The sequence below is a fragment of the Astyanax mexicanus genome, chromosome 4, assembly GCF_023375975.1.
Source record: "Astyanax mexicanus isolate ESR-SI-001 chromosome 4, AstMex3_surface, whole genome shotgun sequence".
Taxonomy (NCBI): Eukaryota; Metazoa; Chordata; class Actinopteri; order Characiformes; family Acestrorhamphidae; genus Astyanax; species Astyanax mexicanus.
Genome location: NC_064411.1, coordinates 18,556,082 through 18,570,820, shown reverse-complemented (window position 1 = coordinate 18,570,820; position 14,739 = coordinate 18,556,082). Strand labels below are relative to the sequence as shown.

The 14,739-nt window shown below is 36.4% G+C and overlaps 2 protein-coding genes across 8 annotated transcripts in view; both read right to left on the bottom strand.

The window, feature by feature from the left end:
* Window positions 1-14,739, bottom strand: part of LOC125801480 (gastrula zinc finger protein XlCGF49.1-like) — a 280,269-nt gene that overhangs the window by 139,178 nt on the left and 126,352 nt on the right. The gene's annotated exons all lie outside the window — the stretch shown is intronic.
* Window positions 1-14,739, bottom strand: part of LOC111197331 (NACHT, LRR and PYD domains-containing protein 12-like) — a 686,367-nt gene that overhangs the window by 612,226 nt on the left and 59,402 nt on the right. For 2 of the 7 annotated variants that reach the window (XM_049476983.1, XM_049476984.1), the window contains exon 10: window positions 9,671-9,844. The exons of the other annotated variants lie outside the window; for them this stretch is intronic. In XM_049476983.1, coding sequence (XP_049332940.1) covers window positions 9,671-9,844 — 174 coding nt within the window. The remainder of the gene's footprint in view (window positions 1-9,670; window positions 9,845-14,739) is intronic. 7 annotated transcript variants of the gene reach the window in all.

The following is a 14,739-nucleotide window of genomic DNA, read 5'->3' as shown; positions in this document are numbered from 1 at the left end:
ATATAAGTGACTATAAGACCTGGGAATTAACGACCTGTTCCCCCATACATCCGTCGACAAACTTTATGTTGATGGACAGCTATATCGTGACAAAAACATAACTCCTTGGCTGTTCTAAATTTCTTTAACTGTAACTAAATAGCGCTCTCTCTCTCTCTCTCCCCCCGAGCGCTTTCGTTTGTGCACTCTCTGTCTCTCTCTCATGCGCGTTGCGCTCTCATTGTACGATCTCAAATATTTAGGTCAATACTCAAATAACCTCATAAAATTGATCCATAATGTATATATATATATATATATATATATATATATATATATATATATTTCCCCTAAACTTTCCTTTCTCTCTCGTTCTCCCGTTTCTTCCGCTCCCACTTACTCGGGTCATTCTCACAAAATCCTGATTCAGAGGACATCCAGTATGAACATTTTCAAAATGCATTTAACGACAAATTTCCTTTTGAGGATTTAGGATTAAGGTCTAAACTTACTATGAACATTATTTTCAGAACATTTGTTCCATTTTATTGCATATTTCATTAGCATTTTATAGATGAAGTCCACAAAAATGTATCATTACCGCAATGTGACGTGACTAATATATGATAAAAATGCACATTTTTTATCAACGTTAAGCAGTTCAGTTAAGCAAGGGTTTAGGAAGAATTATTAGCTTACACTTACACACAATGCTACATTATGAAAAGAATGTTTATTTTCAAGAACATTTCATATTATTTAAGACAATTTACAATGCAAACATTTGCATATCAAAAGAATCTTTCATGTAGACTACAGCACCTTCATCAATAAAACAGCTCATTTAACTATTGGAAACCATTCAACAAATGTCAAAGAAAGACCTCTCAGAAACTCTGAAATCTTGTCTATCTTTATGCACCATCCAGCAGTGTATGACTACTAAGAACAAACTTTTATTTTTAGTCATTTTATGTAGTTTTTTTGTGTTTTGCCTATATGTCCGGCATATGTCAGTGCTGTAATATCTGGCTGACCTTTTTTCCTCCATTGCTTTTTCTTTTTGTCATGGTACTTTTTGGTCAGATCACGTGTTGTCTTTATTTTCCCACTGGAAATAGCAAATATGAAATTATGATATCCGTTCCAGTTTTTGTTCAGTTCCTTAGAATGGATTGTACACAAATAATATCATGTGAAAGTAACTCCAACTGGAACAACTGTCTGTGTCGTTGAGTGTTGTCGCGGTTATTTCACGACTCTTCTAGGCCTCCCAGAAAGGGAAGCCTGGGCTAGCTAAAATAAGCTCTAGAACTTAGCTAGTCATGCATCAATATAAAAGTTTTTAAGTTCAAAAGAAAGAAGGTAAAAACAGACGAGTGCCTCAAGTTTAAAGAAAGGAGAAGACGAGTCTTTCCGAAGTTCTAAGTTGATCTTTTATTGTTCTTGAAGTCAGCCAGATAGGGTCAGGAAGCTTCAGTCTTCTCACAACACAAAGGACTACACACACTTTTATACAGTATTTGGGTGAACAAAGGTGGGGGCTTTAAGCTCCACCTTTCCTTCACTTGGGCACTCTTCTCGTGAGAGAAAGCTGATCTTAAGCAACGTCTGGGTGAACAACAGTGGGGGCTATTGGCACAAGTCAGACAAAACCAAGGTCGCCTCGACCAGAACCTCGCGCCTTGGTACAGACTGTACAGGGTCAGACACCTGTTTTAACAGAACTTAGTGAACTCTAGACTTTTTATCCAAATATACTATTATAAAGGTAATATAGCATATATTGATCACCAATTTAGGGCCCACATTCCCCCCAATTGTGGTGGGATTGGTTAAGTTATTTGCTGTTATCTAGTAAATAAAGATCAAGTTTTTAACTAAGTTTTAACATTTTTAAGGTGCAGGTTCCGTGCTATTTATAAGTCCCAAGCCCATATCAAGCCATGCTGATCCGACACGATTTGCATGCATAAATGCGAGCAAATATGACAGAGTAGTAGGAAATACATGATTATACATAGCATCTATAACACCAAAACAGATGAATAAATGATGGTGTAACTACAAAAGGTATGAAGACTCACACATGATATGGATCAACAAAATGGATTACATACATAGGATATATAAATTGATGAGTATATATGATTGGTATGTTACTAAATGATTATATATGTAAGTCAAATAATAATATATTGTCCATCAGGAGGGTCAGACAGGTCCTGAAAGAGTGTACACATCTTGAGTATTAAGATGGCCATTTGTTACAGGTTTTTATAAATTATTGTTACCCCACATCCATGTTCCCAGACTGTACAGGCCTCAGAGAAAGGGTCAGACACCTGTTTTAACAGAACTTAGTGAACTCTAGACTTTTTATCCAAATATACTATTATAAAGGTAATATAGCATATATTGATCACCAATTTAGGGCCCACAGTGTATGTGTGTGTTTCTCTAAATGTTGTAATTCTTGCTGTAAATGTTCTCCCTAAACTTTGACAGCCTTGCTTTTGCTGCTGTCTTTCTTTTCTCAATAGCTACCTGCCTGTAAACAAATACACATCGCACATTACAATAAAATATATCAAAGATGGAAAAAAGCTCTCTGGTTATGTGGTCTAACATCTAATTCTGTGTACGGAATTAGATTTAGTGTCAGGCCAGATAAGACGGAACATTAGTGACCTCTACTGGTGGTTTGCAATAGCTAAGTTAGAATGGTCTACTGGAGAAACTGTTCAGGGTAACGCTCAAGTTATGACAATCAGGAAGTAAAAAGGCATCTGTATTATGCTTCCTAATCAAATTCTCATTACCGAAACAGTGCATCTCATTACCGCAACAGGTATTGAAATGTAGCAGTAAGTGAGAATTCAGTTGGAGGATGAGTGACTTTAAACTTTTATGCTAACTGTTAAGGCACCATGAGGGCTAGATAAATTTTCACATACAGTGTCCATTTAGACCTTAATATACTATATTATAATCAAAAATACAGACTGTAACTTCAAACTGTAGGCTCAAAACCTATATTGATATATCGGTAATGACAATGAAAAAGTCGTGCAGACAAGTTGATGAGCAATCTTCTAACTTTTATCCAGAAACATATGAGAAGAACTGCTTACATAGTAGCCATCCTGAGTGTCATGTCCAATGTCTTCCCTAATGTTGAAATCGCCTTGAAAATGTAAGTTCCTTGTGGATTTAAACAATGATTGAAAATTGTTGCGGAGGATGAGAAAATTAGTGTAAAATGTAAAATCGTTTCTGTTTATTAACTAAAAGTGTTTATAGTATGAAATGCATTTAAGTTTTTTGTTTTTTTAATGTTTAAATTTTAAAATTTCCAAACAATGTACTGAAATTCTGATACGGACATTTTGCGGAAATGAGAATTTTACTCTAAAATGTAAAAAATTACAAAAATGATATTTATAATGTTCATTTTTTAAACATGTGCAAGATAGACCAAAGGACATTGTTTATGATTCTACATTTTTTATTTTGTTAATATTTACTTGTTTATTAAAATTCCTCATGCCACCTCATACATCCATCCATTACGCGCAAATACACACGCACCCGCAAATATACTAATGCACGCACATTAATCCGTTCACAAAATCCCATAAAAATCACAAGGAACCACTTAGCAATAACTTAATGCATGCAACGTCTCAATGTCATAACATGTATGTCACACCAAATCCAACACTTTTTGTCTTATGTTATGTCTCTTCTACTTTGTTTGCATTTAATCACTCCTTTCTGTACCATCTCTTTGCACCAACCTCTATTTTATTACTACTATATATCTCAGATCCGAAAAATGCATTTTTGTTTACACTCCATCCCACACACACCAGAAAATATCCCCAAACATCTGCACACTCATATCATATCACTGATAAACATTATTAATCCATACATCACAACATGTCTTCACTTAAATTCATAAACTATAACATTCGTGGCATTGGCACACAGATTAAGCAAGCCAAGGTACTAAACCATCTCCATTCACTAAAGGCAGACATTTGTTTACTACAAGAAACACATCTATCAGAAACAAATCATCATAAGCTCAGATCACCACAATTCACCCATATATTCTCAGCCTACTATAACTCCAAACAAAGAGGAGTATCAATACTAATAAACAAAAAAATCCCCTTCACATATAACACCACTATATCAGACACAGGTAGATACATCATAATTAACATTAACATCAGCAACACACCCTTAACAATAGCATGTTTGTATGGCCCCAACATTTATAACCCATCCTTCTTTCATGAGTTTTTTAACCATATAAACAATATATCAGATTCCACAATTATAATTGGAGGTGACTTTAATTCAACCATTGACCCATGTATAGACAGATTAACTATGGCACACAATACACGTTACTGGCATTCAACAGATATCATTAAACAATACATGACAGACTTAGGGCTCAGCGATGGTTGCCGCCTCAAAAACCCAAACACTAAAGAATTTTCTTTCTGTTCTCCAGCCTACCACTCATATTCTCGCGTTGACTATTTTTTAACCAGCAATTCTATTATATATTCTATTAGCTAATATATCAGAAATAAAATATCACCCTATAATAATCAGTGACCATGCTCCAGTTTCACTTATATGGAACATAAATCCCCTATATAAAACTTTCAGCTGGCGACTAAATACCTCGTTACTTACAGACCCAGAATTTGACAGCTACATCAAAAAAAGAGTGGGCATCTTTCCTAGAAATAAATGATTCTCCAGAAACCACACCAACAATACTGTGGGAAACTGGGAAAGCAGTACTAAGAGGCAAAATAATCTCTTACTCTTCCTGTAAGAAGAAGAAAGATACGGAAAATGAGTCTAATCTACAACATCAGGGAATTGTCAAATGAAATGATAAAAAAAACATCAGATAAAATTAAAAAAGAGTTAAAAGAATGCTAATCACAGGATAATGAACTTATAAACAAGAGGACTCAAGTTTAAATACAACGACTAAGATATAAACAATTTAAATCACAATAACAAATCAGGTAAATTCTTAGCTAACCAAGTAAAACAAAGAAAAAAACAACAATCCCATCAATCAAAGATGAGACTGGACTAATCAGCCAAACATGAAATGAAATTAATCAAGTATTTGGGAAATTCTATAAAAATCTATACTCACCAGAACACGATGCAGACCCAATAGATATTCACACTTTCCTCAATAATATACACCTACCCAAACTAACTGAAGAACAAAAAAGCATATTAGAAAAGCCAATAACATCAGAAGAACTCCATAAAACCCTTCGTAAGATGCCTAATAACAAAGCACCAGGACCAGATGGCTTTCCCGCAGAATTCTACAAGCACTTCTGGTCAATATTTGGCTCAATGTTCAGTAGAGTAATAGCAGAAATTAAACACAATAAGAGACTACCAACATTAATACAGCTACAATATCACTCCATCTTAAACCTACAAAGATTCTACCTTACCATCCAGCTACCGTCCACTGTCACTAATTAACACAGACACAAAGCTAATAAGTAAGACATTAGCTACCAGACTGGAAACGGTTATCCCATCCCTCATACATCCTGATTAGACCGGCTTCATCAAAGGCAGACAATCAGTTACCAACATGCGCAGACTACTCAATCTGATACATCACACAACAGTCCATAAGTCAAAAACTGCAATAGTCACTTTAGATGCAGAGAAGGCTTTCGATAAGGTTAATTGGAAATTCCTTTTCACTACACTACATTAACTAGGTTTTGGAGAATCATTTATAGAATGGATTAAAACTCTCTACACTTCACCCAAAGCCACAGTAAATACTAACGGACTAATATCACAGAATTTCACACTGCACAGAGGAACTAGGCAAGGATGCCCACTCTCTCCTCTGCTGTTCTCTATTTTCATAGAACCATTAGCAGCAGCTATACAACAATGCCCAAATATCAAAAGGTATCCATACCTACACTACCGAACAAAAAATCAGCCTTTATGCAGACAATATTCTACTATTTCTACAAAACCCATTCTCCTTAATTCCTCAGACTACACAAATAATTAAAACATTCTCTAAAATCTCAGATTATTCCATTAACTGGTCTAAATCCACCGTTCTACCATTTAACATGAACTTATCAGACACAGCAGTTCAATCACTCATTGTGTCCCATACTCACAATCATCAACAATGATATCCAACGCTGGATGAACCTACCACTATCCTCTACCAATATCCACAATCACAATGACAATATTACCTAAATTAAACTACCTCTTCTCAAGGATTCCCTTCCAACCTCCACCTACCTGGTTTAAAACGTTAGACACAATCATCTCTAAATTCTACTGGAAAAATAAACCACCCATAATCAAATTAACCACATTAAAAAACAAGGAACTCAGGGAGGCCTAGAAGCTCCAAATTTCCAACAATACCTCTCTGCAAACCAATTAAAGTACATTATTAAATGGATAAAACCAAATCAAACTGATGAAATATGGAGAAAAGTAGAACAAACATCAATTAATGAAATACAAATCTCAGACTTACCATTTATTAGCACAACAATCAATCGCCACCCTTGTTTCAAAAATCCAATTATATCTACGACTCTGACAGCTTGGTGGAAAATTCACAAGAACACAAACACTAGACGTGCACCCACTAAATACTCATCCATATGGCACAACCCCGACTTCCTGCAACCAAAAAAACCCAAAACTACAAAAATGGAAAGAAAAAGGTATTACACATTTACACCACGTTCTACACAACAATAACTCTGCTACTTTCTCACATCTAACCCAGAAATATAGCATTGAGAGTAACAAGTTTTTGGAATATCTCCAACTTAGATCTATGTTAAACTCAAAAATCAAAGATTACGCAATACTAGAACTTAGCCCACCAATTTCAGAATTCTTTAATATCTCTTCCTTAGACAAAATTCTATCAAAAATATATAGGCTTTTATTCAAATTAGACCAAACAGTCGCTATCCCAATAAAAAAATGGGAAGAAGATATCTTAATTACCCCCAATGCTGATTTCTAGAGAAACATTATGGAAAACACATTCACCATGACTAACAATACTAACCTCCACCTTATACAATATAAAGTAATTCACAGGGTACACTACACTAAGCAAAAGTTACATAAAATGGGAGTAGTAGATTCAGAAATCTGCATACACTGCTCACTAAACACTCCAGACAAATACATACATGCTCTATGGTACTGCCCACCAATCAAACACTTCTGGCAGCTTGTTATAACTCGGCTAACTCCACTATTTAAACAGCCAATCTCTCCATCCCCATCACTCTGCCTGCTTAACACATGAACCACAAACCTAAACCAGGAGGAAAGCAGAGCACTTTTGGCGGTGCTAACCATCGCCAAAAAAACAATTCACATAAACTGGAAATCAAGGAAAAACAATCACCATCAGTCAATGGGAAAACTCACTCACAGAACACATAGAAATGGAAAAAATATCTGCATCTCTCAAAAACAGAACTCATGAACACATAAAAACCTGGTCAGCATTAAACAACCTCCTACATCAGTGACTCCATCAGTCTTTAACAGATAACCTACACACATCCATTATATATCTATAACCACATCATCCATATATCACCGCTACATGAATGTGTGCATGTGTGTGTGTGTAGGAACAGTCACATAACACATTTAACATTTAAGACATTTAGCTATTTTTATTTACTTATTAGTTTTTTTGTTATTCTGTGTGTTATTATGTTAGGGATGGATAAATGGAAAAATATAGGAAGCCATACTATATATTTTTTTCTTCTTCTTCTTTTCTTTTTCTTTCAAGGGCACAACTTCTTCTTTTGTGTTTTTTTTCTCTCTCTCTTCTCTTCTCCTATATATTTTTTTCTATTTGGTTTAATTTGTATATATACACATCGCTATGTCCTCCCTCTGAACAGTGACCTCAGTTATCAGAAATTTTTAATATCAGATCAATATCAGTTAATATTAGAAAATATTAATACGAATAAAGTCTTAATGGTCCTCCGAAGAGTGGGGGTGGAGGCAGGCAAAAAAAAAAAAATGTTAGGAATCAAAATCAAAAATTGTATGTTACAAATTCAAAAGAGAAAAAATATATAGCAAATATATATTTTTAAATATACTTGGTTACTTTATTATCCTTTGCAGTTACTTGAAAATTATTTCAGTTTGGATTTTGTCAGTCTTTGCTTTTATTTTTGTGTTTTTGTAAATTTTCTGTGGATTTTTTTTGGATTTTTCCGTTATAGACTTTTGCTTCTGGAATCTCTCCTTTGCTTTTGCTTTAGTTTTTTGCTTCTGAGTTTTGGCACACTTTTCACGGGTGGGCGGGGCTAAGAAGAAGGCCCCTTGAATCTCCATTGGTCAGGTGGTTCTGGACTGACGGGTTCCCTGAACCCTCGTCTGAGACTGACCATGCCCACCCCGCCAGTTTCAAGCGTCCTTCCAAAAACGTAGAGCGAACAGCTTCTAGTGCACAGCAGCAGATACTTTTACAATTAAATTTCATACAAACATTCTGTTTAATGTTATATTATGTTATATTATTCTCTGTTTCACTCCAAGCTCACATTAGCGAGATGTGCTAAATATTCATGCACAAAGTATGATAGTTACCTATTCAGTGAGCTAGTGAGTTACCTAGCCAGTGAGCTAGTGAGTTAGCTAGTTACCTACTTTGTGCATGAAAATTTAGCACGCTAATGTGAGCTTTTTAATGGAGTGAAACAGAGAATAATATAACATAATATAACATTAAACAGAACGTTTGTATCAAATTTAATTGTAAAACCATTCCGCTGCTGCTGCTATGCAGTGGAAGCTTTTTTCTCTACGTGTTTGGAAGGACGCTTGAAATTGGCGGGGTGGGCGTGGTCGGTCAAGAACCAGCTGACGAATGGAGATTTAAGGCAAACACCTTCTTCTAAGCCCCGCCCACATTTGAAAAGTGTGCCAAAACTCAGAAGAAAAAAACTAAAGCAGAAGCAAGGGAGAGATTCCAGAAGCAAAAGTCTTCAACAGCAAAATCCAAAAAACTCCACAAAAAATTCAGAAAAACACAAAAATAAAAGCAAAGACTGGCAAAATCCAAACTGAAATAAAGTAACCAAGTATATTTAAAACTATATATTTGCTATATATTTTTTTCTTTTTTGAATTTGCAACATACAATTTTTGTTTTTGATTCTTAACATTTTGATTGTGGATTTTACTTATTTGCGTAAAACTTTTGGCACATACGGAGAGAGAGAGAGAGAGAGAGAGAGTGAGAGAAAAACAAATGGAGAGAGACAAAAACAAACAGAGACATGGAGAGAGAGCATCAAAGCTCTTTATCCAGGTCTGAGCTGGAAGTCTAAACCGGATTGTTACAGCTGGACACCGCATTAAAGCGCTTCAGTCGTTTAATCAGAAAAGAAATCTGCATGTTGGGTGGAGGCGGGGCAGATTACGGCAGAAGTTGGGGTCAAACTTGGTGCCGAAATAAAACTTGGGTTAAAAACAATAGTAACGCGTTACTGATTCCAACCTAACAGCTAACATGTTAATGATTTAACGCTGACAGCCCAAATAATTTCAAATGAAAAATTACAGAAACACTGACCTGAGAATCTGCAGTTTACATTGTGAACTCTTCAGTCCAGCAGAGAGCAGCTCCACTCCTGAATCCTGCAGGTCATTGTTACTGAGGTCCAGCTCTTTCAGGGAGGAGTTTTCCAGGTTTAAAACTGATTCCAGATTTTCACACGTCTTTACTCCAAGATTACATGAAGCTAGTCTAAAAATCAAGAATAAACAAATGATTTCACAATAAACCCAAAGAAGAATATTTGAATGGATTGACAAAGAATAGCTGGTGTTTCTTTATACTGAAACAGTTAACATGCAGAAATCTCCACTTTATTTGTGATCAGCATGGGCATACAGTTCACCAAAAGCTCTGGGACAGATTATAATGAGTTAAAAAAGAAAAGAAAATGTTTAACAAAACACAGAATGAGCAAGGCTTTTTGGAGTATGTGAATTTATTCTATTTTCCCAGTTAAACTCTGGAAAAACATTACACCTTCTCCCACATATATATGTTAGAAATAAATACAGACACTTAAAATATATGTTCTATATAAAATTGTTATGTTCTATTGCTAATCATCATTTCTCCAAAGCATATTGAGATGCAAGACGCAAGAGATGTGCATTCATTTTAACAAAAACATATAACTTGCCCAAAACCTTTTTTTAACATTGTATTTAACCAGTCTAAGACAGAAACTTCATGTACAGTTTACATTAAAATGATGGTTTGATTATTATTACACACAAAGGATAATGCATGCTTATATGTAACAATGTAAATAATGTGAATCCACCAGTGATTGAATGGAAACTGATTCTACACATCAGCAGTTGATTAAAAACTGTGTGAAGGCCTGAATAAAAATACTCACCCAGCGCTTCTGGATATTTTAACTACTGGCAGCAGCCTCAGAAGACACTCCTCTGATGGATGATATTTACTGAGGTTAAACTCCTCCAGCTCTTCTTCTGAGTTCACCAACACAAATGCCAGAGCTGACCACTGAGCAGGAGAGAGCCTGGCCTGTTGAAGACCACAGTCCCCACCTCTCCTCAGGTATTTCTGCACTTCCTGCACTAAAGAATGATCATTCAGTTCATTCAGACAGTGGAACAGATTGATGGATTTCTCTGGAGATGAGTTCTCCTCAATCTTCTCCTTGATGTATTTGACGATTTCCTCATTGCTGTCAGAGATCCTCTCTGTCTGTGTCAGTACGACTCGTAACAGATTCTGATTAGACTTCAGTGAGAGACCCAGGAGGAAACGAAGGAACAGGTCCAGGTGTCCACTCTCACTCTGTAAGGCTCTGTCTATGGCACTGCTGAGGAAGTCAGTCATCGTTGACCTGCTGAAGAGTGCAGATAGTTCAGTGTTTTGGTTTTTAGCGGTCTGCTGATTCAGAACGCTTCTGTCAATGAAGCAGAGAAATGCATATAAAGCAGCAAGAAACTCCTGAACGCTTAGATGTACAAAGCTGAAGACCTTCCCCAGGTGCAGCTCATGTTCCTCCCTGAAGATCTGGGTACACACTCCTGAGTACACTGACACTTCTTTAATATCGATACCACTCTCTCTTAGATCTTCCTCATAGAAGATCAGGTTTCCTTTCTCCAGCTGCTGGAATGCCAGTTTCCCCAGAGCCAGGATACTTGTTCTAGTCTGCTGAGGATCAGTGTCACTATTCCCACTGTACTTCTGGTTTTTGTGTTTGATCTGAAAGATCAGGAAGTGTGTGAACATCTGCGTCAGGGTTTTGGGAATTTCTCCACTCTCAGCTTCACTCAGCATTCTCTCTAGAACAGTGGCTGTAATCCAGCAGAAGACCGGTATGTGGCACATGATGTAGAGGCTTCTTGAAGACCTGATGTGTGTGAAGACTTTGTTGGCCAGGTCCTGATCTCTGATCCTCTTCCTGAAGTACTCCTGTTTCTGAGGGTCACTGAAACCCCGCACTTCTGTTACCTGATCAACACACTCAGTAGGGATCTGACTGACCGCTGCTGGTCGAGAGGTGATCCAGAGGAGAGCAGAGGGAAGCAGATTCCCCTTGATGAGGTTCGTCAGCAGAACATCCACTGAGGTTAGCTCTTCTATATTCACCAAGTTCTCATTGTTCTGGAAATTCAGAGGCAGTCGACACTCATCCAGACCATCAAAAATGAACATGATCTTGTAGCTCTTATAATGTCTTGGTTTTAAATCTTGTGTTTCTGGAAAAAAGCTCTGAAGAAGATTCACCAGACTGAGCTTCTTCTCCTTCATCAGATTCAGCTCTCTAAAAGGAAGTGGAAATATGAAGAGAATGTCCTGATTTACTTCTCCTTCAGACCAGTCCAGAATGAACTTCTGCACAGAGACTGTTTTTCCAATTCCAGCAACTCCTTTAGTCAGTACAGTTCTGATGGGTCGTTTCTGTTCTGGTAATGGTTTAAATATGTCGTTGCATTTGATTGGTTTTTCCTGTGTTGTTTTTTTCCTGGATGTAGCTTCAATCTGTTTCACCTCATGTTCCTGATTGACATCTCCAACCCCTCCCTCTGTGATGTAGAGCTCTGTGTAGATCTCATTCAGAAGTGCTGACTTTACATGGCCTGAGATTCCTTCATTAAGTATCTGATATTTATCTCTCAGCTTGGATTTGAGCTTTCGTTGGCATGCTGGGGCCAATTCTGATAACAGAGGAAGAGAATGAGGAAAATGTAATCAGCTGTGATCTTCATAAAATACCCCTGTGTAGAACGACTTTGATACACTAGGTAATTGTTAGGTTTAAGGATACATTTGATGCTGTGACACAATATCTTATAATTACAAAATCCAGATAACTATTGCTATTTATTCTAATTTGAAAAGCAGAACTCCACTGAGGAAATAAATTAGCACTAGTTGTTCCCCATTCTCATGACCCAGAACTCTTACTGCTGTCTAGTGTGTTGGCGAGGTCTGCCTGATTCATGTTCCTCAGGATGTGCAATGTGACCTTCAGCACCCCCTCCTTCTGATCGTCCTCCACCTCTCCCTCAGAGCATGCTGGGTAATCTGGATTTAGGAGATTCTTGAATGTGTTCAGCTCGTTCTTCACTAGAGAGAAAAACTTCTCCTGCAGCTCCTGATTAAGAACAAACAACATAGAATCAGTAAAACTGTTACAGTTTTTCACAGGGAGAGAGAGATGATGACACTGATCTGAGGAGAAAAGGAGTTATGATTGCTCTGGTGTGTAAAAGGATTTAAACGTCATGTTACTGAGCAGCATCTATTGCATTAATATCAACATTATTTAATATATAATACAGTTATAATACTCTATTAAACTGAAGGTGAATAAATTATGATTAGTATCAAAACTTTAAAGTAAAGTTACATTTATATGCAAAATAAATCAGGGAGATTCACATCATATATATGGTTCAGTACTAACCTTGAATATGTGGTCCAGTTTTTTTCTGGAAAAGTTTTTTTTCTTCTCACTGTGGATGAACAGAAAAGCCACACTGTAATCCACATTATTAAATCAGCTGATCTAAAAAAAACGTGTTTCAATAAAATATGGTGAGATTATTAATAAAATAAAGAATAGCAGCAAATAACAGATACAAAGAAAAGATTAATCTGTAATTAAAATAAAATGTAAATAAATGTATCAGGAATACCAGAACCAAGAGAGACACACGCTGATATGAGTCAAACAGTTTAAACAGTTTATTAACAAAGGGAACAAGCAGATAAGGATAGTCTAAAGCAGGCAGGGTCAGTAACATAAAGCCAGCATAAACAAACAACATATCAGTAGAGAGGAGAAAGCAGGGTCGGTACACAGAGAAATAGACAGAAGTGGAATAAGCAGAAGGGTGGTCTAATAACAAGCAACAGAAAGCAACAAACAATAATCTGAGCAAGGCAAAAAGGGTAAACAGTAAAAGAGAAAGGGGTCAATAAACGATAAGGCAGAATAACAAAGAGATACGTGTTGTAGAAGAGCTAGGGAACCTAGATTCAATACTCAGCAACTAATAGCTGAAAATGAGGGGTATTTATACTCAAACATTCAGGTGAGCAATCAGTAGCTGTAGCTCAGTAGCTCAGTAGCTCAGCAGCAATGTGAATGTAATTAGAAAGAAAACAGCTAAAAGGTTTTCCAGAATTTCAATTAACAAAATATGTTTTAAAGTGTATTATAATTAATTCTGAATACATTACTGGTCTATGTATTGTACTAAAACACATTCTCCCATTACTGGGTGTATGCACTCACCCCAGCAACTGAGATGATAAATATATGCACGACAGATGATAACGTTTTATTCAATGCTATTAAAGAAACAATAAATGTCCTGTTTTCAATACACTGGAACATAGTTTTAGAAGCAATAATCATAGCAAAAAAAAATTTTCCACCAGACACATAAAGCACTTTGTGGTTTGGCCACCAGATGGCGCTAATGTGCTCTGTGTCATAAAGCTTTGAGTGGAGAATATTTTTTGTACAGTTAGGAGAAATGATCCAGCGCTTATATAAGCTTTAGTTTAAAATCAATAATATTTTAGATACGTTAGCAGAGCAATTTCAGCAGAAGTAGCATTAATTGGGTTTAATTTAGTATAAAAGAGGAGAGAACAGAGCACATGTACACACATGGACAAAATTGTTGGTACACCGCGGTTAATGAAAGAAAAACCCACAATGGTCACAGAAATAACTTGAATCTGACAAAAGTAATAATAAGTAAAAATGCTTTGAAAATGAACATATGAAAGTCAGATATTGCTCTTCAGCCATGCTTCAACAGAATTATTTAAAATATATATAAAAATCTCATGAAATAGGCCTGGGCAATCACTGCAATTAAATGATTCCTGCAGCTCTCAGCAGGTATTTTGGTCCACTCCTCATGAGTTAACTGCTCCTGCTGTCTCAGGTTTGAAAGAGCCTTTTCCAGATGGCTCCATGTTTCAGCTCCTTCCAAAGATGCTCAATAGGATTTAGGTCAGGACTCATAGAAGCACTTCAGAATAGTCTAATGTTTTCCTCTTAGCCAATCGTGGGTGTTTCTATCTGTGACTGAGACCAAGCTTTCTGACACTGAGCAGCA